The sequence below is a fragment of the Lepisma saccharinum genome, chromosome 7 (genome assembly GCF_977018435.1).
Source record: "Lepisma saccharinum chromosome 7, izLepSacc3.1, whole genome shotgun sequence".
In the NCBI taxonomy this organism is placed as follows: Eukaryota; Metazoa; Arthropoda; class Insecta; order Zygentoma; family Lepismatidae; genus Lepisma; species Lepisma saccharinum.
This window is the reverse complement of record NC_139235.1, coordinates 76108696-76136159: the sequence shown is the minus strand read 5'-3', so window position 1 is coordinate 76136159 and position 27464 is coordinate 76108696. Positions and strand designations below refer to the sequence as shown.

The 27464-nt window shown below is 38.2% G+C and overlaps 1 protein-coding gene across 5 annotated transcripts; it reads left to right on the top strand.

Moving 5' to 3' along the window:
• The first annotated feature begins 1471 nt into the window (after positions 1 to 1471).
• Positions 1472 to 21403, top strand: Pmm2 (phosphomannomutase). Of its 5 annotated transcripts, none has more exons than XM_083125950.1 (6): positions 1472 to 1621; positions 5420 to 5559; positions 6504 to 6621; positions 10295 to 10371; positions 13985 to 14252; positions 21014 to 21403. In XM_083125950.1, exons 2-6 carry the CDS (start codon positions 5494 to 5496, stop codon positions 21232 to 21234), a joined length of 750 nt encoding a protein of 249 aa, XP_082982076.1. In that variant the 5' UTR covers positions 1472 to 1621; positions 5420 to 5493; the 3' UTR covers positions 21235 to 21403. The 5 variants fall into 5 exon arrangements, with proteins under 5 accessions (XP_082982076.1, XP_082982078.1, XP_082982077.1 ...); XM_083125952.1 differs by lacking the exon at positions 1472 to 1621 and adding an exon at positions 1628 to 1754; XM_083125951.1 differs by lacking the exon at positions 1472 to 1621 and adding an exon at positions 1628 to 1820.
• The last annotated feature ends 6061 nt before the right edge of the window (positions 21404 to 27464 follow it).

The following is a 27464-nucleotide window of genomic DNA, read 5'->3' as shown; positions in this document are numbered from 1 at the left end:
AATCTTTCCAATGCATAGTATTTAGGAATTAGGTAGTTTGTGTAAAGTAAAGTAAAGTGTTCCCCTGTGCATAGCACCACGCCATGAAGGCGTATAGGGGGTGTGGGGGTAACGCCCCACACTTTCTTGATCCGGTCGTGAGTGGGGGTGATGTGATCAGCATCACGCCCCTGACCGCCTTTACCCCCCAGGGTTTCCCCCAGGTACCCATGTTATTCGACGCTGGGTAGGCGCCGGGGCCGCTTCCACCGTTAGAAAAGTTCCCGGATTTGAACCGGCCGGGGATCGAACCCGGGACCTTGAGCATGGTTGTTTGTGTACTCTTTGATTCTTCAACTTCGTATTTCTCCTTCTCGAATATTTGCAGCGATAATGATAGGAAGGCTTGTGTTCCTGGAGTCATAAACCTTCGGGTTTAAGAATGCTGGAGAGTTAGTTAAGAATAGATATAACATTGAGACCAATAAGAGAACTTCGCTAACACTCAATTGTCAGTACTCCAATGAGAAACTAACAAACAGATATTGAACGTTGCTCTAGTTATAAAAAATAATTTTTCACACCTGTTAGACCTATTCCGAAATATAGTGATACGATTTACAGAGGAGCCGGCCCCTTGGTGCAGTGGTCAGCACATCGTGCTACGATGCCATGGGTCACAGGTTCGAATCCCGGCCTGGGCATGGGTGTTTGTGAGTGTCCATTCATCAATTTCAACTCATCCCCATCTTCGCAAATTAGCAAAAAGTGGTACAAAAGCGAAGTAAAATAAAGCAAATCAATCAACTATTTACAGAGGCTAATAATTATAATTGTACACATTTAGCTGTATATGCCACTGAATACGTCCACCTACCAGGCAGGCAGCAGACTCCCAAGGTAACTTAGTATATGCAGACTCTGTAGCAAGGTTGGCGACTCATGATTGGTCAATTACTTAGTATCAAATTATCAGTGGCCCCTGGATTTTAGAACACATCGTAATAAAGTAATTGCGATCTAACCCAACTAAAAAATGTATTGAACAACGTAAGTTTTATAGTGGAAAATGTAAACTTTACTTTTTAAATTTTCGGTCAAAATGCGCCTACCGTACTACAAAAATCTAGGGGGCTACAGGAAGGGCTGAGACCTAGTGCCCCCTAGCCCCCTGTAGCGCCGTCCCTGATTACGAAAGCTTCATTTTTTCACGTGTTTCTTAAAAAAAAAATACTCAATTTTTTACGTTATTTCTTAATGAACCCCTCATCTGTAAGCAATTGGTAAAATATCTGTGTATTCACCAGAATCTAATCTTTGTACTGATGTGCGACACATCTCACTATTTCGCTTCCTAACAGCTGTCACTGTAACAAAAGCTCTCTCTCTCCGATACGTTTTCAATGCGAAAGGATAGGAGCACGTGGATTGAAGGTTTGTTTGGAAACATACATCTGGGAGACTCGTCGGCTACGCTCTGGCTCTGGCTCTGGTGACGTCACCGCTTAACCAGTCCGAAAGCAATCCGCAACGATAAGTGGGTTCACCGATAATAATTGGGCTCGGCGTAACTCTTGTACTCTTACGTTGTCAATGCTTTGTCGCCACGTTGGAGACGCAAGTGATATTGCGCACGTTGCAGGTACAATTTCTTCTTGTTGTTTCGTTCATGTTCAGTGGCGATGTCCAAGGTTATTTATTGTGCAATCTGAACCTTCGTGTGTATACACGTGTTATTATTGTCAACGAGTGTCAAGCTGAGTGTCGTGTTAAATGTAAATCTACCGGAATCTACCTGTACACGTATTTGAGTTTTGTCCCTGAATGTATAAATGACATTGGTAAGGGTGCGATCTCCGCCGAACGGATTTCTTCGTTTTTACAGAAGAAAACTACTTACGGAAATTAGCATTCCGAAAATTTGTGGAGATATTCTCTTCTGTAAATTTCTTATATCTGGAAAACGGATTTCTTCAAATTTACAGGAGAAATTACTTACCGAATGCAGTTACTTTATACTTGTGGAAGTTCGGGGAAGTGTTTTCTCGCATCGTTCATTGAATTTTGCCGGTAAATCATCTATTTCTTCGATATAAAGGGTACCAGTTAGATATATTGAAAACACATTTAACTCGTTTATTTCCGAATTATTTACATTTGTACTTACCTTATATGTATAGCGGAACATTTTTCAACTTGGGATTATGTTTTTTTTCACTGAAAAAAGCGTAATTTTTCACATTACAAGTAATTTATTGGTCGTTGCTATATGGCGGGCAAATCTTGACTCACGTTGTCTGTCGTCAGCTGATATGCAGTGTTTCCAAACTTATGAAACGAAAAATGCCACACAAACTATTCACAAAAGGTTTTTAAGGGAAAATTGATCCACAAATCATTCACGAAAGGTTAGGTTAGGCAAACAGAAAATTAAATTGGGGGAAAAAAAAACCGCTCACACGTCATCTTGTAAAACTACCGCGTGGTTGCTAAACTAACACTTATTAACCGAAAAATGATGGTTTTTAGGCTAACATTGATCCACAAACCATCCACGGAAGGTTGAATTAGGCAAACAGAAAATTAAATTGAAAAAAAAAAAAAACGCTCACAATGCAACCTTCACACGTCATCTTGTAAAACTACCGCATGGTTGCTACACTGACAGGGGGTTACATATTCGAACGCATGGAACATTTGATTCACGTAGTCGACTGTAATGGTGGCACGAGCTATCGTGCAACGGATATGCATTAATGTCGAAAATGACATTATTTACCGGCCGATTAAGTTGCACGAATGGAAAAAAACACTATTCCCAGCTTCCACAAGTCCACAGGAACTCAATTCCGTAAGTACTTTCCCATCATTTCTCCTGTAAATTTGAAGAAATGTGTTTTCACTATATCTAACTGTTACTGATATAAATGTGTGACCGATGCACGAATGCTGTTGCATCCATTTCCTTCCAGCCAGCCTTTCAGGTATTTTTCGGTTAGGAAGGTTGGAAACACTGCATACCCACTCATGATGCACAACACTAGTCAAGATGTGCCCGCCATATTGTGTGTTATGCAAGCAAAAAAACGAAGAACAATAATTACTGTTAATGTTACAAAATGAAGTTATTTTCATGGAAAAAGCAAAATGCCACCCTGAAGAATATTTCGCAATGCAGAATAGGTAAGTATGAATGTAAAAAAAGATTAAACAAACGAGTGAGAGGTGTTCAGTGGAGATCGCATAGGTACCACATTAGTTTTATTATGTGTGATTATTACGCTTCGAATTCAACTTACCGGCTAGACTTTTGAACCGTACACCACCTAGCAGTGCACGTGATGTGAGGTTTGTGCACTCTAGAAATGAATATACGAGCTGAAGTATAGAAAATCATGAATTTCTATTTTATTGTAACTTAATATCATCTGGGTTGCTCTTAGAATAATGGGATGTTCTGGCTGTTTAATAGTGGTTTTCAGATTAGAACTGTTCATTTTTTCATTACCTGTTTCCAATCGGCCGAACACCTCTCACTCGTTTATTTCATCACTTTTTACATTCGTACATATCTATTGTGCATTGCGAAAGATTCTTTAAGGAGTGATTTTGCTTTTCTGACGAAAATAATGTCGATAACAGTAATGATTGTTCGTCCTTTTCTCGCTTGCTTAAGACACAATATGGCATTTACAGCTTCAGTAGCATCGATGATCAGTGAGTATACAGTGTTTCCAACCTTCTTAACTGAAAAATGCCCCTTGAACCATTCCCAAATAGCCCCACAAACCATTCACGGTAAGGTTCGGTTCGGTTAGGTTAGGCAAACATAGTTAAAATTTGGGGTCGTAGTAATATCGGGAATGTATATTTCGTTTTTTCATCTTCTTGCAAAACACCGCGTCGTTGGAAACACTGACAGGAGGTTACGCCATTTTTCAATGCCTAATTGATGGCATGTAAAAGCATTTTCCTTTTTCTTTGCAGGTGTGTCTTGAGATTAGTCATCCCATACACACAGTAGTATTAGTGTAATGTGAAATCACAGTCATTTACTTCTTGTTTTAATTTCTCATGCATGATGTAAATAATTAACTATAGTACATAGCGGAAGGGGGCTGGAAATGTAAGGGAAAAAAGTTAACATGTGATTTCAACCTAAATTTTGTTTTTTTTCTGCTAAGTTGTTGTGTATATATTTCAATTATATGGGAATGTAGTTACACCAGAGAATTAGAACTTGTGGTCACATACATTTTGTTGAATTTTACTACTTTACATGTTGCACAGATTTGGAGTTTTGTTTGGAAATGTTAGGTTGCCATAGTATAAGTCAAAAAATACATTTCCAAGAGTTAAAATTTACATTACTACCTTCATCTAGTCAAAACACCTATAACTAATTTATTTAGTCCTTTTTAACATTGCTACTTACTTATTCTGCATTGCGGAACATTCTGTAAGGTGTAATTATGAATTTCTCACGAAAATAATTTCAATTTTTTCATATTACAAGTAATTATTGTTGTTCTTTTTTTCACGTGCTAGCATTCTGGATCATCGCACACCGTGCTTGTGTTTTGTTGATTTGGAGTGGTTATGCAGTGTTTCCAACCTTCTAAACCAAAAAAAAAACCTACTTTCGTGTTATTAATTTTCTATTTTTTCCCGTGTTTGAAATTATGCTAATACCTAAATTTTGGGGTCGTATAACCGTTGACGGATAACCCCACAAACCATTCACGGTAAGGTTAGGGTATGTTAGGCAAGCATAGTTAAAATTTGGGGTCGTAGAACCATGCACAGGTAGCCCCACAAGACATTCACGGATATCCCCACGAACCATTCACGGTTAGGTTAGGCAAGCATAGCTAACTTTGGGGTCATGTCATCATGAAAAAAAACGCTGGGTGGTTGGAAACAGTGACAAGGGGTTACGTCATCAAACGCACAGAACATCCGGTTCTCGTAGAGGAAGCACATGCAAGCAACGGCGATTGAAATATTTTTATACATATAAACATGAATTTAGGGTCAAAAAGATGAAACGACGACAGAAAATACATTTGGTAACTTCAACAATGCTTCAGAAAGTGATTTGCATATATAGTTTCTTCTGTAAAAATGAAGAAATCCATTTTGTTTAGATGAGTTACCAAATTTAACTTTTTAAATTTAATTTAAGTTAACTTTTGTAACCTATCAGGCTAAAATTTAACAGTAATAAATTTTGGCACAATTCTCCAAACTTCAAATATAAATTTTCAAACTTCCTTCTGTACATTTCGTGTAAAGCATCTAGCATATTTAAATTAGACCTTATTTTAGTTATTTCAAACAAACTGACTATAAGTGCTGATTATTATTTTTTTCCATAGTGTAATGATAAACATTTAACAATAGTTCTCAATAAGCATGTAAATAAATGCTTATTTTGCAGTAAGTACACGCATCTTCTGAAGTCTTCATAAGAAACTCTAGAAACCTAAGAAGCAGTATTTAAAGAGGAAGAAAATGTCTAGTGAGAAAAAAGTAATCTGCTTGTTTGATGTTGATGGAACCCTCACTGCACCACGACAGGTAAGGAAGAATTATTTAGAAGGGAATTGGCTATGTAAAATGTAAAAGTATTGACCTTAAAAAAGAGTAAAATAAATTTAGTACAGTGTTACATTTACAAAATTGAAAGGTCACCTCAACAGTACATCAGAATAGATAAAATATATTTATTTTCCATAATTTTTGTTTATGTGTGGTACGAAAGTGTGCAATGATTATAAAATGTTGAAATTTTGTACACAATTAAACATTTGTCATGTGCTATCAATGTAAATTTTGAAAAGTAATAAGTTTTTGTATGTAAATATATAAATTGAAAATAAGATCCTTAGGAAAATCTTTGGACCTAAAAGGGATGAGGAGACAGGTGAGTGGAGAATGTTACATAATTTAGAACTACATAATTTGTATTCATGTCCAGACATTATTAGAATAATTAAATCAAGAAGACTTAGGTGGGCAGGCCATGTGGCACGAATGGGAGAGGAAAGAGGAGTTTACAGGATTCTTGTTGGGAAACCTGATGGTAAGAGACCAGTAGGAAGGCCAAGACGAAGATGGAGGGACAACGTCGAGATGGACCTAAGGGAAATCGGTAGGGATCGAAAAGAGTATATAGATCTTGCACAAGATAGGGACAGATGGAAGGCCTGTGTTGCTGCAGCCATGAACCTTCGGGTTTAAGAAGGCTAGAGAGTTAGTTAGTTAGTTAGTTATGTAAATATATAAAGATATATTTTTTAAAAGCTGAACTCCATGGCAGAGTGGTTACCACAGTGAACTATGATGCCAAGGGTCCCAGGTTCAAATCCCAGCCTGGGCATTGGTATTCTTGTGATTATATTTTCACCAATTTCATATTATCACTTATCCTCATCTTTGCAATAAAGGCGATTCATTTCTATTATTTTCAATTTGCCAAAAGTAGCAGAAAAGTGAAGTAAAATAAACCTAATCATTTTCAGAATATATCTCCAGAAATGGATGCCTTTTTGAGGGAAAAGGTGAAGCCAAAATGTAATGTTGGTTTAGTTGGAGGTTCAGATCTGAAGAAGATAGCTGAACAAATGGGAGGAATGGATGGTGAGTAGCAAGGTATCTCCAGGTTGTAATTTTCATTCTTTATAACTCAGATTACTCCATTTGTCATGAGTTTAGTAGAAAAATTCAAACGGGTACCAGCACGGTAGACCGAGGAGAGTGCAGTTTTAAGTTTTAATTTTAAATGCTTTCGGGGGTCTGTAGGAAGGGTGGGAAGGGCATGGAATAATACATCGAGGCAAGGGCAAGATTTTAACAATTATTTTACTAATTGAATCCTTTCACCCCACCCCACCCCATTCCTTGTTTGACTTAAATTGACACAGCATGGAGGGTAAAATTCTGATCTCCAGGAAATGTATTTCTTCAATTTTACAGGAGAAAGTACTTACGGAACCGAGTTTCTGTAGACTTTTGGAAGGTCGTGGAAGTGTTATCTCCCTTCATTCAATTTATTCGTCCTGTAAATCATGTATTTTTCGACATTAATGTCTCTCCGATGCACAAAAGCTCTTGCCTCCATTACCTTTGACTACGTGAACCAAATGTTCCGTGCGTTTGATGACCAACAGTGTTTCCAACCATGCCGTTGTTTTGCAAGATGATGACAATTTTAACTACGTTTGCCTGACCTGACCTAACCTAACTGTGCATGGTTTGTGGGGTTTTCGAATGTGGAAAAAAATACAAAATCAGTAACACGAAAGTAGGTATTTTTCGGTGAAGAAGGTTGGAAACACTGCATACCCACTGATGATAGACAACGCTAGTCGAGAGTTGCTCGCCATATTGTGTGTAACGCAAGCAAAAAAGGAACAAACAATAATAACTCTATATGTGGAAAATTGAAGCTATTTTCGTGAAAGAAGCGAAATCCCACCTTAAAGAATCCTTAGCAATGGAGAATATGTAAATACGAACGTGAAAAATAACAATATAAACAAGTTGGAGACGTTTACCGGGGATCAGAATTTTAATGTGAGGAATTCCCACTGGCAAAATATGAACTGCATATTTGTTACTACATAACAATATCCCATTGAATTTATACATACTTATTAATGCCCAGACACAAGTTTTTCAGTTTAGCTTTTATATATATCGAGGAAGGAAAAGAAGAAAGCTGCGTGAAAAATGAAACAGAATTCAATCTTTTTACTTTGTTAGTGTCCTTTGCAGAACAATCTATTAGACACACAGAAGATTATTTCAAGATAAGACATCTTGAAATTGATTAGGTAAATTTGATTTTGAACATTTACAATTAACAGTTTTTCGTAGATTAGTATATCCCGTTACATTTGTGACTTGTGTTTGTAGATGTATGTATTTCGAGCCTGAATATGTGAAATGGCAAATGTAAACTCCACACCTTAAATTGAATATTTGGTGTATATATATATATATATATATATATATATATATATATATATATATATATATATATATGTGTGTGTGTGTGTTTTTAATTGAATTAAAACTTTTTGATAGAATTGGAATCACACATATCCTTTATATTGTTAAAAGTGTTTTTTTTTGGGGGGGGTGAGAGGCTCAAATGCATAAGGCAGAAATAGATGTGTTGTACATCTGCCTGTACCCTTGATTTTTTGGGAAGTTTGCCTTGAAAACCGAGAATTATGCTCGAATATTATCAAGGTCATAGATATTTATATGTTACTCTGTTCACAAACAATATAAAATATTGCACTTTCTGAAGGGGGGCCAAAAGTACCCTAAGACCATTTTTTTAACCTTGACTCTCCCGATGATACCATATGGTATCATCAGAATAAGGTCGTACTGCCCTAATGATATACCATATGGTATCATGGTGCTGATTACGAAATGAATGTGCTTTTTGGACCTTCATACTCTTATGTTTGGGTGGAAACTGTGACACAGGTCTGGAGCAAACCTGGGAAATTCACATTCATGACCAACCTCCCCCCCCTCTTCCTCCTCAGCAACATATCCATGCCACATTTCCGAACAGAGTTTCACATTTTGGCGGATTATTCACCAGGAACAGGAAACATGTTTCATTCTCTTTGGAAACATCCATTCTTTGAAAAGAATACTAAGTTTTGTGCCATCTCCCCAAAATAGCGGGAGAAGAGGGGGCAAACTCCAGATTTTTTGGATGTTTTTCATTGAAATTCGGGGGTTGCGTCCCACAAACCCCCCTTTCTTGCTTCGGCATTCTGAATTGTACACGGTTGCATGCTCTGATGTTTTACCTGCAAAACAAAACTTATCCGAAGTAGATTGCTCCCATAGTGCCCGAGTTATAACAATTTTCCTCCAAAAATGCAAATTACTTATTTTTCGTAAAAACAAAATTCACATTTTGGCTTATTATTCAACTTGTATAGCACCCAAGAACATGAAACATGTTTCATTCTCTTGAGAAATGTCCTTTCTTCGAAAATAATACTAAAGTTCGTGCCTTCTCCCAAAAATAATGGGAGAAGAGGAAGCAAACTCCAGATTTTTTTTCCATTGAAATTTTGGGGCTCATGCCCCCCTTCCTCGGTCCAGCGTTCTGAATTGTACACGGTTGCATGCGCTGATGTTTTAGCTGCAAAACAAAAGTTATCCAAAGTAGATTGCTCTTATAGTGCCAGAGTTATAACAATTTTCTCCAAAAAGTGTTCGAACTTAAAATTCCTGCCGAGAAGCCCGGGGCAGAATGGGGGTATTTTCGTAAACCTGCTCGGGAGTCTAAAGGTTAAATTAAAATCTACATAGATTCTTCTAGTGTTTCTTGTTTAGGAAAGTAGAAACTTATATAGCATGCATTACAGAGACTTGTGTTTGGATTATGGCCGATACTGAATTGTTGCTGGATTTAATTTGAGCTCTTTTTTTATTTTTTTTATCATAATGTATTGTTGCCACCATTGTTGCAATTAAATAAAAACAGTTGTGGTGTGTGGCAAGTCTGATAATAATATGTACAGGTGTATATGGCTCGTATTCATTTTTATGGGCTACATGTAAGGAAATCAGTTGGTTTTAAGTTCATTTTATGCTGAGATAGGCTACTTGGAACTGAACATACAGTTTAAATTGGGATCCAATCACTATGCAATGCACACCCGACGACGAGAACACAAAAATATAATTTATATATGTATATCAACATCTCCTTTGCATCAACAGAATTCCATTCCTTAAAAGAATGCAGGATGTGGAATAAAAAGAATAACAAAAATAGTATGGACAATTTGCTTACTATTATGCTTGCAGTTGTCTATATATCCAGTGGGGATCGAACCCAGAATAGGTAACAGTATTTCCACTGCACCACCAGGGAGATCTTAAGCTACCTGAAAAAAGACAACTCAAAAGTTTTGTATTATTTTGTTCCATGAACAGACTACCATAATTGATGCTATACTCTAGATGCAAGAATAATTTCTCACAAGTCAGTTATCAAATTTTGATGTACTTCTAAAAGACTTAAGTTAATACTGCAAAAAAATAAACTTTGCTTATTTAAGGCCATAACCTACTTGAGTAACTATATTAGCTAAACTTAGTTGACAAGTTTCACAGACAGGTTTAACATGCAATGCAACAATGTTCTAACTTGACATTAACTTATAAGCAATACCTGAAACACATGATCATCTTTGGGAGAAATAACATCATCTGTAGATATTTTCAATTCTCATGTTTTAAACCAAAATTAACATATTCTTCATTTCAGTGGTAAAAAGATATGACTACGTGTTTTCTGAAAATGGCTTAATAGCATATAAGAATGGCCAGCTTGTTGGAATACAGGTAATACAATTTTCCTTATATGTGCATTACCTTTTCTTTCTTAATGTTGTAAATGGAAATGTACCTTACCAAACAGTGACTTGTGTCTTTTGCTTATTGTGAATTCTTTTATATTTGTGCATGTGCATAAACAAAAGATGAAACTTCTGAAATATAGGAAGTGTCAAAACATAATGAGAAATACAATGCAGAATTTTCAGTAAAGTAAATGCAGTCCCTATAAAACAGTGCATAGATGTCCAGAAGTGGGGGCTATGACACCCCCCCCCCTTTCCTGGGAAAATTAAAGTCAACCAAAAAATACATATTTCACACACACACAATTTAATTTCAGTCACAGTAATATATGTTAATTATTGCAAGGGTCTTGCAGGAACATGATAACATTAAACTGAAGTAATGATTTTTTGAGGGGACAATACTCTTATGGGGAAAAAATGTGCCTCGTTTACACACCCCCTGGAGAAATACAATGCTTGCCCCTTCATGAAAAAAAATCCCAGGTATTGCAATATTTAGGTATTTCAGAGACAAATGCAGGCCTGATGGAACTCTCTGGCATAACATGCCATCACTCAACCAAAGCAGGCCGAGTGACCATTTTTCGCTGAAATTTGTATGTATTTCCATGTATAGGCACCATCGATGTCAGTGTTTCACATGAAACCAGGTCTGGCTTGGTAACTCAGTTGGTAGGGCAGTGGCACGGTATGTTGGGAACACGATTGGGTCCTGGTTGAGCCTATATTTTTTGCTGAATGTGACAATTCGTAAAAAAAATATATTGCAACGTTTTTTATAAAATTAATACTTTTTTAAAACAAAGATGCAGGAAAATATATATACAGTGCCTTTTTTGGTCGAGTTGCCTGCAGAATGGTGGCTAGCTCAGCAGAAAGTAAGATTGAATCTGCCCGCATTTAGACTCACAGCTGTATGCTGACTTGCCACTGGATGCATCAGTGGTTTATTTAGTGGCATGGCATGCCCAGGATTTTCGAAAGGCAGGGGTTATGTATACTTTTTCTTGGTACTCGGCATTCATTTTGTCATATTTTCCTACCTTTGATGTTCTTTTTTTAGGAATACTGGGCCAAAGGAGAAGGGGTCATAACCCCCACCACCACCCCCCCTTTGGGCACGCCACTGGCTTTACTATCCACATAGCTGGTGCCCAGTTTGCATGTATTTATGAAGTGTTAAGGTGTTACCAAGTTACCAAGCTATCCTTACAATTTGAAACAGTGCATTTTTATTCACTACACTTACGTCATTACAAATTCTTGTAGGGAGATTAAAATGCATTTTGCAGCAGAACTCCCACATGTTGCTGTTTCACACAGAGACTGTGTTCGGATGCTTGTGAACAAATTTATGTAATCAGGGTCTGTTCTTGATAAGAAGCAAAGGGTAAAACGACATGTGCTTAATGAGGAGAACGTTGAAGTACGATTAAAAATAACTCCGGTGCCTTGCACAAGAAGCAGACATTTTCATGACATCTGCGTGGCAAGCTACCAAGCTTTGAAACCTGAAACCATACATTAGAAGATTTGAAAGAAAATATCGGGAGGGAAATTGAAGCATGGAAGAGGAACTGATGCATGCTAGTGAAAATTTCCTTTAAAAATGTTATAAATGTGTTAAATGTGTGGATGCTGGAGGACATAATTTCCAACACCTCATGTAACAAAGTACGTGCTCATTTTAATTGTAACTCTCAGTGTAATTGTATGAGATTCTTTCATTGCATAGCTAGCGGCTCCAGTTACATGGATATTGTATCCTGTTTGCTGTCAGATGTGATCTTCCATTCTGCGGGTATGTCAACTGAAAAAGGCACTGTATAATACAGTAGAACCTTGTTTATACATTTTGTATTACAAATTTCTGGTCCCATTGCAAAATGTGTTTATTCCCCAAACATGAAAGAAAAAAGATGTGTTTAGTCGAAGAAAAAACAATGTATTATTCCCAGGCTTGCAGCACTGTTTAGCAGAATACTACATTAGCGCCAGTTGCATCACAGTACCTTCAATAGTCTGCAAGCTACATTTGTTTATGTAAATATACAATGAAAGTTCCCTGTTAATCTTACATATATCATTCAGCAGAAACTGACTGAAGCATGCATATGGTGCTGAAAACTCTTTGAAAACTAATGACAAGAGACGAAATGTTTGTTTACGAAGGGGGTTCCAAACTTTTTCGTTTCACGGTTCCCTTAGTCTTTCAAGACATTTCCGTGGTACCCAAGTCAGAATGTAGGCCTATGTAACACTTTCAACACTCCGTTAGTGATGTTAGGTTGCTTGCCTGAAGTTAAAAAATGAACACATATTTCAAGTTCAGAAACATTTTGTGTGTCAAAAGTACTAAATAAGCACATATTTGGGACAATCCTATCATTTCACTGAAAATATTGAAACATTTTGCGACATCCCAGGGCACCACTGTGCACATTTTGGGAACCACTAGTTTACGGGTACTATAACCCTCATACATCACTCAATTTTCTCTCCATACTCTGCCTCAGTATGTATTTTATTTTCTTGTTTCCAAAGTTGTAATCAAACTTGTAAGGGTGTAAATCTTTAGAGGAGATTCAACACAATTTAATACCAGACCCACAAAACAAGTTTCAGGAGACTTTTACAAGATTGGACAAATCATTGGGAGCAGTGTGTAGCCATTGAAGAAAACTAGTTTTCTAATTTAAGTTTTTGTTCTCATAAACCCCTAAAAAAATGTAAATTCAAGGCAACAGTATAGGAACCTTCCTTCTACTTTACATGTTTGTAAGCAGAGAGAGAAAGCAGCCAACTAAAAAAGAATATACAGAATGTTTCAAAATTATTTGAATGATAAAAACACGTTCCATGAGCAATATAGCATAATCACTGATCAAATATCCTTTTGAAATACATTTGAACACAACGTTAAGTTTTTTTTTGAATGGTGTCAGTAGTTCTAAATTCTGCCACCAGGCGGACCCATTGTAAAATAGCATTTTGCAAGAGTAGATCAGTCGTGAGTGCAATGTCAGTTTCATACATGATTTTATGAAGAGCAAGGAACTCTATTGAATTACCACAGAGTTGCAAACCATTGATGAGAACATGCTGAAATGTGGATTATCGTGTTGGACATGTGCAGAGTAATGAAGGGTGCTCTGCTCTCACATTGAGCACATTCTATCTTATTTTGACAATTTATGAATAAAATATAACGAGTTGAAATCGTTCAAATCATTTTCAAACATGGTGTGTAATGCAGGGTGCGAAATCCTGGGGGGGATTTCCCCCACCAACAATCTTGGCCTCAAAAATTTCCAGGGGGGAGAGTTTTTGTTATAATAAACAAAAGATAAGCCGTTACTTTTAATCATCAAGTAGCACAACTGTACAATATCAACAAAAATATGCTAAAAAGTAGTTGGGAATTGAAAAGTGAAGATGGATATTTGGTTGAAGGATAGTGACTATTTGGGAATGAGAAATTCTAGCAGTTAACACACATTATCTTTATAAGTTGGAAGCCAGTGTTGTCTAACCTCTTGTTATTTTGAGCATAATTCAGACACCTTTCTTTTCTATCTTGTCTTCATTCACAGAGCATTCAGAAACACGTAGGGGAAGAAAAGTTGCAAAAGTTCATAAACTTTGCACTCCGTTATATGTCAAACATCACATTGCCTGCTAAGCGAGGGACGTTCATAGAATTCCGTACAGGCCTCATAAATGTGTGCCCTGTGGGACGAAGTTGCACCCAGGCAGAAAGGGAACAGTTTGCAGAATATGATAAGGAGCACAGAATAAGGGAGAATTTTGTTAAGGCTCTGCAGGAGGAATTCCCTGACCTTGGACTCACATACACTATAGGTACGTACGTACATTCATCAACATGTATTTTTTTCAGCGTCTCATGATATTTCCTCTCCCGAAAACTGTGCTGCACAGATACACAGAGTTGCATTGTCATCATTATACAGGGAGGTTATTGCAGCATGCCACCGCTTCAGCGTCGGCCGCTTGCCGGCCCAGTCATGCAACAGGTGCCGGCAAATTGCGTAACAGATAGCCCGTTACACAAACCGCTTGTTTTGTAATGTTTCCACTTTTCACAATTATAGTTACAATTACAACTTAAATAAGCACGTACCTTGCCGCAAGGATGCTGGAAAAGGTGTCCTCTAAAATACAAATATTTCTGGCACTTTATTTTTGACATGTAATCTTTCTTAGACACCGCTTCAGCGTCGGCCGCTTACCGGCCTTGTCATGCATCAGGTGCCGCCAAATTGCGTAACAGATAGTCCGTAACAGAAACAGCATAAAGCAAACCGAAAGTGTAAAATTATATTTAAAACTAATAATAATGATGATCACTAACCTTCTGTGTTATAAATGATGTTGAAAATGACCTCCTTCAACACCAATACATTTCCGGCATCTGCGTATGAAATTCCTCTGAACATCCATAAGCTCCTTCTGGCAATTTCTCTTCTTATATTTTCTTTTAAATCCTCTATTGTACGCGGGTTATTCTGATACACTTTGTTTTTTAATGTTCCCCATAAATAATAATCACAAGGAGTAAGATCGGGGCTACGAGAGGGCCACAACTCAGTACTGATAATTCTGTTCTCAAAAATCTCGGCAATAAAATTAAGTGATTCATAAGCAGTGTGAGCAGTAGCAGAGTCCTGCTGAAAAAATGACTGCTGGCATTCAATGTCCGTTAATTGTTCAAAAAATGGTTGTAGTATGTCTCTTCGATACCTTTCACCATTGATAGTACCTTCATAAAAAATAGGCCCTATTATTCTGTGCGCATTCAAACCACACCACACACCAATTTTTGCAGGATGGAGCGGAACTTCATGCACAAGGTCAGGTTTTTCTGCGCTCCAATAGCGATTGTTTTGTGAAATAACTCGGCCATTCAATTCGAACCAAGCTTCGTCTGAAAATATGATTAATTCTGGATTTACTCTGCCAGCAACAATATTATCCAGCATCCAGTTACAGAATCGAACTCTAGTCGCGTGATCGCGCGGTTGCAATTCATGAACCACTGTAATTTTGTAGGGTTTTAATCTAAGTAATTTAGTGGCATTTCGTGCTGAGGATTTTGAAATGCCTGTTTCCTGAGCAAGCCGACTGAGGGATTTTTTTGGAGTATGTTCAAGTCGTTCACCAATTTCGTCTAGCTTTTCTTCCGTAAGAACACGTCGTCTGGAAACACGTTTCTTAGGTTCAAGAGATCCTGTCTCTCGTAATCTTTTAACGAAGTTGTAAACAGTATGTCTGTCCGGAACAGGATTGCCAGGAAATTTTCTTGCGAATCGCCTGACTATTTTTCTGCAAGAGTTCGTTTTCATGTAAGTATCGTACATAAAAACTCTTTGTTCAAGACTATATTTGTTTGGCGGCATAACTAATGAATGAATAACAATTAACACACGATAAAGCACTAGCACTGAACAACACGAGTACTGATAAACGCAAACCGAAGTGAACACGTCTAAACAACTGGTAGCCGACAGCTGTTTCATTCGCGTAGTATCGAGAGGCTTCTCGCGGCTTACCACTACTCCGATAAGCCGCTGATGCTCTTGCGACATCTGAGGAATTTCGCTTCTAGCGTCGGCTCTATAGACACTGGATGGACCAAATTTTGAGAGAAGCACAACAAAAGACTACTCTATGAGGATATGTAATGCTCCTGCCGCAACTTTGAAAAAAAAAAAAATATGGAAATTACGACGTTCAGAAATTTTGCGTAATTACGGGGAAAATAGAACTTTGGGATTTGGCCCCCGTTTCCCCCTGGACTCACAATTGTCAGAATTTACATAAAATGTTGCTTTTTGTTCATTCTTACATTTAGAATTTAAATTTCTTAAAAAGATGCAGTTGTTGAGCAGTTATAGCCTTTTATATTCAGTTTATCCCATAGTAGCAAAAGGGGAAAAGTGCTTATTTCAAATGGCGCTCTCAGAAAGAAAAACGCACACAGTGTATGATCGCTACTTTACTTCAAAAATATTCACACGTTAAAATTAAGTGACACTGTTAAATAATTCGTTTATCTGCGCTTTCGTTTTGCATAATAATGTATACGTAACCTCCCCCCTCGAAAATCTTGGGCACGCCACTGACTCTAGTGTTCAAAAGGATTAATCTTGTGTTATCTGCAAAATAAGAGTCACGGTTTTGTTTATTCGAAGGCAAGACAAGAATGAAAAATTGAATCCTTTATGTTGGATGAGTCATTACTGTCAGAAGCGATATGGGCAGAAATAAAGTGCCAGAAATATTTGTATTTTAGAGGACACCTTTTCCAGCATCCTTGCGGCAAGGTACGTGCTTATTTAAGTTGTAATTGTAACTATAATTGTGAAAAGTGGAAACATTACAAAACAAGCGGTTTGTGTAACGGGCTATCTGTTACGCAATTTGCCGGCACCTGTTGCATGACTGGGCCGGCAAGCGGCCGACGCTGAAGCGGTGGCATGCTGCAATAACCTCCCTGTACATATCCTTTTCTAAATTAATGCCTCCCCAATGGTGTAGTGTCAACTTACAGGTTCGACCCAAGGTGGAGGCAAATTGCACAGTGGTTCAGATTCCCCTCTAACCTTTAGTCGACCGACCCTCATGTACCTGTATTCCCGCTGAAGCCAGTGCCTTTTCAAGCGCTCGCTTTGCAAACTATCCACGAAGTGCAAAATAAAATGATGTAGTAACAATGGATATATTGCTTTGTAATTTGAGTACTAATACCTTTAGAGGTACATACTAATGAACAAAAAAGTTCAAAGTAAAGTGCTCCGCCCATGCTGTGCACCACACTATGAAGGCGTATAGGGGGTGTGGAGTTGGGGCCCCACATTTTCTTGATCATGAGCGAAGGTGGGGGTGATGTGATCATGCCCCTGGCTGCCTTTAAGCTGGTCGAAATACCGACCATCCGTCCTCTACAGAAATACAGGAATAATTCCAAAATCGACCATCAGGATAGGCTAAACCGTAAGTCCAGTTCTGATTAGCCTATCTGCGCAAATTGCTCAAACAACAACGTTAACAAACTCCACGTCATTTTAACTTTATCCATATCTGTCAACATGTACTATTGATGATTCTCAGTAATTTTTCTATCCCATATGTATACACCCACGTAACCAGCCATGTATTGGGTAACATGATCTAATGCCTGAATCACACGAAGCTAGATTTTCTGTTGGATTTTCCAGTTAGACTGGAAAACTAGGACATTCCTACTGGAAATCCAGTTCAGTGTGATTCAGCCTTTAAAAACATTCCATAGAATGTTTTGTATTTCAATCTCATTTTGCATTTTCTGTGTGAAAACTAATTTCAAATCATAATCCTGTTCCTACATGCTTAGACAGTACTATTTTAATTAATTAATTATCAGTCATTTGTAACAGAGCCATATCTCCAATTACTATATTCTACATAAACTAATGCATATGTCTACCAATTGCATTATAACAGAACCCCCCTCCCAAAAAAAATAATCAGGAAATGGAATGAATGTTCCACCAGCTATACAGTATTCATTCAGATTTTATGTATAAGATTTGAGTAGGTTCAGATCGTTGGGTTTGATTGACTCAGTACTTCCATATTTCCCTTCCCTTCTTTTTTTGTGAGTACAGTCATTTCTGCATCCTACTTTTCACAAATTAATACCGTGCGTCCATTTCGATCTGCAGCCTAGAGATCGGGAGAAGCGTGGCGGGCGGCACTGACGGAGATGCCGACATTTGCGGCCTGAAATGCCCGCTTATTTTTATGGACATATGCAGACATTTATATAAATATTGCAAAACGAGCACTAACCTGTGTTATAAGAGTAAGGTTTTAATTTTAGTAGCTTAGTGACTGTATGTCCCGATGATTTTGACACGCCCACCTCTTGTGAAACACGGCGTAGAGGTTTGTTTGGAGAACGTTCTAACGCTGCACCAATATCATCGAGTTTTGCTTCGGTTACAATCCGTCGTTTTTGCTTAGGTGTTTTAAAATTTAACGATACAGTTTCTCGTAATTTAAGGACAAGATATCTAACCGTATCTCTGTGTGGAGTTGAAACGCATGGGAATTTCTGTACAAATTACCTACACACGTCTCTACACGAGTTTGTTTTCACGTAGGTACGTGTCATACATAAAAAAATCTTTGTTCTAACGTGAATCTTGCGGCTGGCATTCCAATCGTCTCACTGACACGTCACACATACACACTACAATAACACAAACAAGTAACTGCAAGTAACCAAGAATAACACTCTTGCGCACAGTACGAAATTAACACGCTCTTGGTTTACATTGCTCGCCACTATATTTACAACTCTGTCTTCATCTAGTCGCGAAGGAACAAAAAACTCGAGCTCGGATATTTCGGATTGCGAGGAACCTCACGAAAACCATTCACTTTTATCGGTTTCGTCTGCAGTGTAATCCTGATACAGTGTTGCACATTCGAAACCTCCAAACGATTCCCATCGCCACAAAACTCTTTCAAGGATATAAACTTAATCAGGACGTTACTGATCAAAACCATGATTAAAATGCTTTTTTTATCTGTGGCTCTTAACATCGTTTCTATAGCGTATTTATTTGTGTATATAAGAGCAGAACTTGGATGAATTACAGAAGAACTTTTGCGTGTTATAACACAGGTTAGTGATCGTTTTGCAATATTTATATAAATGTCTGCATATGTCTATAAAAATAAGCGGGCATTACAGGCCGCAAATGTCGGCTTCTCCGTCAGCGCCGCCCGCCACGCTTCTCCCGATCTCTCGGCTGCAGATCGAAATGGACGCACGGTACTTCCTGTAACTAACAAATGTGAAAATTAATATCTTCAAATTTATGAGTGCTGATCAACAAAGAGTGGGACTGAGTATTTTTGTAGAGATGTTTATTACTCGGGTAGAAGGGTTACATGATATTTTTGAAAGTAGTCCCCTCCGACTTGAATGCACTGATCACAATGTTTCTGCCAGTCCACAAACACATGATGTAAGCCATTCTTTGCGAGATCCTTGAGAATTGCCTCACATTTCTTCATCACTGCCTGATAGTCTGCAAAACGATTGCCCCGTAGCTTTGACTTGAGTACAGGGAACAGAAAGAAATCACAGGGGATTAGGTTGGGGATATAAGCAGGATGTGGTACACAGGTGATGTTCAATTTCACCAAATATGCCAGGACTTGATTTCCCACATGAGGTCATTCATTGATATGATGAAATTGCCACCCATTCCGATGAATGTTGTGGTCATTTATTTGCAATGTGCCTCCTCAGTGTCTCCAACACTGACGTGTAGTATTCTGCTGTAATGGTAGTGTACGGGCGAAATGCATGCTGGTACATCATTCTGTTACAAAGAAAGTGATCACCATCGCCTTTTCTGCAGATGGAACAACTTTCACCTTTTTTGGTGTTGGCAATTAGATACTGTGCTGGCTTGTTTCCCTTCTGGGTCATAGTGGGGCACCCACGACTCATCAAAGCTGATTCCTGAAAGCATCACTGAAGAGATGTAGCACCTCACGACATGTGTCCACTAGATTGCTGCATACTGCTCCTCACCTCCATTTTGTGAAATGCACACAGTGCCTAGACCAAAGAGCATTGCTTATAAACAAAGAATCTGATGGTGCTGCCATCTCTGGGTATTATGTATGAAACCCCACTCTTGTCCGATATGCATGCACATTACAAACATGTAACGATACAGGAGGCTGTGCAAAAAAAAAAATCAGTCTCACACTTTCTGATCAGTCCTTGTACTTCCACATTCATGTCCACTATTCTGAAATAATCTTATGCTCTTGTAAAAATAATTTCACTGTTGGAGATAAAAGTTTGACTAATCATATTGGAAACAATACCATGGTTTCATGTATGCATGCATAACATTATTTGGTGATAACATTTACCAACAGGATGAAGTTTTAACAGTGGGCAACATAGTGCCAAGGATAGCAGATTTTTAACGAAGTAAGTGACAAAAGTATATTTTACACCCAATAGAGAAACAACAACCTAATTGGAAAAAATATTAATTCTACAAGAAAGAGAAGTGAAGCAATGCATAAGATTCACCACCAAATTGGATAATGATAAATACTATAAACTTTCTGGAAATTTTAATTTATCTGTAAAATAGGGTGCTATGAATAAAAGTACATACAAGCCATTGGGGAGTGGAAAATTCATTAATGAGAATTCAGAACATTGACACAATACAAAAAGAGGCATGTGGCATAATTTTATTTGAGATATGATTTGTAAGAATTTGAAAAAACAAAGATTTATTCCATATGTAAAGTTTTGTATTTCTGCATTGCATATTGGGTGGTATTTCAGTGGTCTTTTGAATTTAGTCGGAAATACCATTCAATTCGCAACACGGAAACTTTACAAACTTTACAAAACTTTATATGGCATATTAAAACTGTTTATCACATCTATCATGAAGAAAAATTTAGTCTTTTTGCTGTTTTACACTTAATATTCTTCAGAATTTTGCTTCTTTTGATAATGCGTACGTATGAATTGGTAGGCTGAGAAATTTATGTAGTGTTCTCTCTTTCAGGAGGGCAGATCAGCATAGATGTATTTCCCACTGGCTGGGATAAAAGGTACTGCTTACGTTACGTGGTTGATGATGGCTACAATGAAATCCATTTCTTTGGCGACAAGACCCAGAAAGGAGGCAATGACTATGAACTTTACAGTGATGAAAGGACTATTGGCCATAGTGTCACATCACCAGCAGACACAACACAACAGTTGAAGAAACTGTTCAATTTGTGATGTATCACGTGTGTACATTTCCAAAGAATTCTTCAATTTCAATATAACTGATCTAAAATTGTATTAACTTTAATGATGACTTTGTATATAAAAACATGATTATTGGTCAGTATTATTGTTATTGTTCAATCATAAATTAATTAATTTTTATGAGTAAAGTTGAAATCACATTGTTGTTGTGTATTTTATTTCATATAACTAGCAAAATTGAGATGTTGCCTTGTGGGTAACCTATGCAACAGCAAATTATGAAACATCATGAAAAGATATGAAAAAATGAAGTTGATATTATATTTAGTAAAGTTTAATCTGGGAAGTTATAAGATTTTCCAAATGATGTCAGCTTTACATTAGAATTCCAATGTAACTCCAGTGCTTAGTTTTTATTGTTTCAGCATTTTTAAACAAACAAACAAAAACTTGAGGTAGAAGCAGTGGCGGTGATTGGGTTCCAAAATGGGAAGGGGGGAGGCAAGGACAGTTTATTTGCCTTTGGTACATAAGGTTGAGTATAGTGCAAAAGTGTGTGTGTGGGTTGGTGGGGGGGGGGGGCACTGGGTAGAAGTTTCTATAAGAATTGTCTGTATGCTATATCATTTATTGGACCTGATGCTACTGTAAATGTTCCACTCAACAGTGTGAGAAAAGTAATTAATTCTGTGATTGGTACCAGATCAAGAAAATGTTATCTACACCAAGAAGTGATTTGATTTGAATTTTGTTATTTAGCTTTTCTACCACTTTCTGAAAAAATCGCCACGATGAGGATGAATAATGATGTTATGACATTGATGTGAGGGCACCCATGTCGAGGCTGGGATTTGAATCTGGTACCCCTGGCATCATAGCACTCTGTGCTAACCACTCTGCCACGGAGGCTGGCAACAGCAGTAAGAGGTGAAACTGAATCCGTAGCACAAATACCATTAATTTGGAACTGCATTCACTACGTAAGTAGAATATACTCCATGGATAAAGTTTCAAGTCCTGATTCCAACACCACTTCAAAGAAAGTTCCGAAAGATCAGTTTCCTTCTGACAACCATATGTCAAGTCCACGTGGAGCTCAGTCAAGGTCCGTTGACTTGTTTGCCGCCTGCTTTGGAAAATCTGTTCATACCGACCCTTTTGAGCAAGCAGAGGTGGTTGAAAAACTGTGATGTCATAGGGATGACAGATCGTTGGGGAAAGTTTGGTATCCGCTAGTTTTAGCAAGAGAAACTTGTTTCTCTGTTCTTTCCTTGCACTTGTATTCGTGTATTTCCAGTAATTTTTTTATGCGATTCATATTGTAGTGTCTGGATGACAATAAATAATGTCTCATTGTGCTGAAAGTGCATGAATATATCAAGAAAACTAAAAACTCCCATATTGTTTACCGTTTGATGGCAAGTTCCGAGCAAATGCTATTAAAAGACAAATTTCAGGTTGCTACTTTTCCGAATTAGTAGGAATTACAGCAAAGATGATCCTGAAGAAAGGTGCCATTCCTACAATGATAATCCCAGTTACACTAGCTTAGTGACGATAGCAGTGTTCTTGCAAGACATGTGAAGTTTGGATTGCCAAATGCGGGCCTTTTTTTATATATATGGAGTATATGAGTATAACTGGGAGTTTTTGCACATTTTCAAGCAGCTCCGGCGCTCAACCAGCATCGTATAAAGTGGGAACCTGGAGGAAACTCTGGGGGATAAAAGTGTCCAGGGCCGTGTAAAATACATGGGAGCACTTTACTTTTACTTACGGAGTATATGATTGTGAAATGAGGAAGACTATACTTAAAAGTAAAGCACATTGAGAGCTTTGTTAATAAATTTGACCTGAAAATGGAAAGTGGTTATAAACCTCTATCCCTGAAATTCAGATAATAAAATTTCCAAATCGAGATTTTAAATTTCTCGGAATCTGGATATTTTTTGGCCATCCTTAGTGTGAAGGCAAGATTGCTAGGAAAAATGTTCTGAGTAAGTGTGTGTGTCAGATCGAGAACAAAAATCTTGATACGTTTTATCATTAGTTTGTTCGTAAAAACAAAACCGAAAGTACTTCGTGTTTTGTCAAGAAAGAACATTATTTTTTTCCGAATTCTATATTTGAACTGCAGGATCCAAAAATTAAAAGGACAAATAAAGGGTGATCCATAAAGAACGCCGGATTTGAAGTTGCTATAAATGAAATTTATTTTTGGAAAAAAAGCACAAAAACATACCATTCTCTTCAGGAGATATTAAGGTTTAAACATGGAAAACAATATCAGGCATATGACCCCCCGCCCCCTACTAGCCCTACACGCAATCACTCGGTCCTTGAAATTCACCATGAGCCGATCACACATTTCCCCATCAAGTGTGTTGAGGACACATCGAATTTCTTGCTTAAGTTCCAACAAATTTCGGGGTTTGTTCTGGTAAACTTGTGACTTGGTGTACCCCCACAAGAAAAAGTCACATGGTGTCAAGTCACAAGATCGAGGTGGGAAGGTTTGGTCTCCTCGCAACGAGATTATTCTGTCCGGAAACTTCTCACGCAGCAGATTGATTGTTTCTTCTGAAGTGTGGCAAGTTGGAACCATACATTTTCGATGTTCATTTGATCCAAACGAGGCCAAAGAAAATCAGTTAGCATTGCACGGTAACGAATTACATTCACTGTTAGAGCATTTCCTTCTTCGTCTTCAAAAAAGTAAGAACCGACCAAACCCCCACTCCAAATCCCACACCAAACCGTAACTCTGAGGATGTATTTCCTTTTCCTGAATCACTCTTAGGTTCTCAGATCCCCATATTCGGCAATTCTGCTTGTTTACGAACCCGTTTAAATGAAAATGAGCTTCATCGCTGAAAATGATGCGCTTTGCGAAACCCTCGTTCTCTCGTTCCCTTTCAAGGATACAGTCAACAAATTGCCGTCGTTTTCCATGATCCGCTGGTTTCAGTTCCTGTGTTAACTGCACTTTGTACGTGTGAAAGCGTAGATCTTTCGTCAAGATTCTTTGCATTGTTGTTGGCGCCATATGCAGTTCTTGAGCACGACGGCGATACGATTTTGCAGGACTCACAGCAACAGAATCACGCACAACAGCAACGTTTCCTTCACTCCAGCGACTTCGAGGGCATCCAGGCTTTTGGTGTCTTGTGTTGATCCAGTTTCTTCAAATTTCTTGATCAACCGACGAACAGTTGATTCGTTCGGTGCATGAAGATGACCAAGTATCGTACGGAGTTTCCGAACAGTCACCGCGAAACTTTCACTATTCTTGTACGTGCATTTTGACAATCAAAACTCGCTGTTTCTTACTGTAACTTTCCATGGCGTTAGCAACACACGCAAACAGTAGAACAACTGAAACGCTTCTCAACACAAAACCTCAATGATAACTGATAACAACAATCGCACCAACAATGCTGCCAACCAAAGAAAAAAAATATGGCGTCCTTTTGAAATCCGGCGTTCTTTATGGATCACCCTTTACCATCAAGCAAAAACAATGGATCCAGTGCTGCTCTTTTTCCAATTCTTTCCAGCACTAACAGTGGGTAAATTTGTGATTTTGCTTTCTTATAATTTTTTCTATGTACCATCACATTCATGTATTCTGTGTAAGTTGTGTTGCGATGATCTTCAATATGTGTTTTTTCTCTTAAAAACAAGAGCGTTGTATGCTTTACAGTGTTGGAAATGGCAGACACTCGGAGCAGTCTCATTCTGATGACAACACAGAGACCCTGCCAGGGCTATAAACATGGGGGCTGGAAAAAAGGCGAGTTATGAGCAGACCTTCAAGAGCAGGGGAAACTAACAGTCTACAGACCTTGGAGCTTATTATATCCTTCCCTCAAACCTTTCCCATAGTGCCCGTTTGAGGAACTGACTGTACTTATCAAGTCTACATGGAGTAAATGGGATGTTGCCAATTCAGTTTTCAGATTTCATACCGTGAGGTTGCGATAGTGTTTTGTGCTATTTTTTTATATATACCGTAAAACCTCGTTAATCTGGACTAATGGGGGGATAAGTGGATTGGTTTAATGAAAGTCCGGATTAACTGAAATAACCTAAAAGAAAGTAGAAAGTGCATTAAAACTCCGTTTATAGCAACAAAACATGTTTATTATGGTGTATTTAAAGGGCATAGGCCTAAATACACTATACAGTACAGTAAAATGTAAAGCAATACTGTACATACAATGCAGTATGTACGTACACGATACCCATATTATGATGATGTGCCCGATGGACCTGGCTCTGCATCACTCGAAACTCTTGCTGTGTAAGTTTGTTTGAAGTACATGTCTATATTCTGTTGGGACAGCTTATCGAGGTCCAGATTAATGAGGTTTTACTGTACAATGTGGACACTTGGGAGTGTGGCATCGTTGCAGTTCATGTTGGATGTCTAAACACTGCAGGTAAAAGTGACAGCACCGCTTCTCAGAAAAATAGGTGCTAGCTCAAAACCAGATAATCGTCCAGTTGGCTTCCTTTCGAGCAATGTCAAAGATTCTAATCAGGACTTATACCATACTAATCAATACATTGGTATAGCTCCCTGTTTATTAGTTATAATATTTTAACAAACTGCTAATGAGGTAATTTATATCTATTAATTAACATTGTAGTCGTTGTTCAAATTTTCATCTTTGTAGCATTAGTACCCAAAAATATGGGAGGGGATAGAAACACTGGACTCCACTGCTGTCCTGTATGTATATACAATCCTATTATATGAATTTGATGCCTGGTCAGATACGGTTTCTCATAGAGATATATCTAGATATCAGTGGTGTGGCGTGACTTTTTCAAAAGTGTTACCGGTCATCAGACGTTATCATCTCCACCCTGCCACCCCCCCCCCCCCAAAAAAAAACCATGCCTTTGATCTGGATGATTTATTTAGCCACAATCACTCCTAGAAAGAACTACCATTAATGAGAGAGTTACCACGAAAATCCAGTGAATAGTAGTTGAGCCTTGCCAACCATCTCTTGTTTCTTTGCAAAGAGGTGGAAAGGGGAAGAAGAACCACACATTTGGGTCAGTTTGACGTTTCTGCGTTGAGCAGACAATAGAATTCCCCTCCTCCAGCGGTGGGAGGAAGTCCAGACGTACGTACTACTGTTGCCAACTTAGTTTTTTGGAGCAAGGTTTGTTCAAATCACGAATCGCATCAAGTACTTATCTTTTCGTCTATTACTAAACGGTCTCAGTTGTAGTTAAATTCAGCTTTGGCTTTGCAGTCTAGCTCTTGTTGCTTCAGAGAAATAGTATCCCGTTTTAGGCGGGATTTTGCTCTTTTCTGGAAATCCAATGTGACAACACTTGCTGATCTGATAAGACGCAGTGGCAAAAGGGCCCCTAAACAGGCATATGAATAACCCCTAGCACACTTGCCTCGAAGTCTTTCCTCGCTGTTCCCTTGCATTGGTGGGCACCCTTTCCTTTTGAGGGTAGCGGAACAGCCTGTCTCTTTGCTTTTGTCGGCTGCAGAAAAAAAGGCCTCTGCAATATACACTCAACTGCAACGCTGTCGGTTAACTTATTTATCAATGTTGTTATTTTATTGAGAAAAAACTTTTTAATTTCTTTACATTTTACTGTTACCTGCGGTAACACCAGTTACATGCACGCCACGCCTCTGCTAGATATTATCTTCAATAAACAATGCATTAGATACTGTTAACCAAGGATGTATGTAGGTGGCCCGCCCCCTTCCTCCATTCACTAGCCAATCAGCAAATACTTGTTCCTGTTGTGTGGCTGTGGTGGCTCAGTCGGTAATGCATCTGACTACCACGCTAAAGGTCCCGGTTTCAATTCCGGCTGGTTCAAATCCGGGAACGTTTCCGACGTTGGAAGTGGACCTGGCACCCACCCAGCATCGAATGACATGGCTACCTGGGGGTTAAGGGCAGTCAGGGGTGTGATGCTGATCGCATCACCCCTACTGAAGACTGGATCAAGAAAGTGTGGGGCGTTACCCCCCACACCCCCTATACACCTTCATGTCATGGTGCTAAGCACAGGGGATCACTTTACCTACCTTATTTACTTGTTGCTGTTGTATGTTATGAAACTGATTTATTTCCACAATAATACAGAAAGTTAAGGATTAGGTTGTGAATATATAGGTTTGTGTTAACTGCTAAAATTTGTGTGCACCTCTATCACTAATAATACACATAAAATTAATGATCAGACTTTAGTATTCATCAGCTCAACCTGCCAAC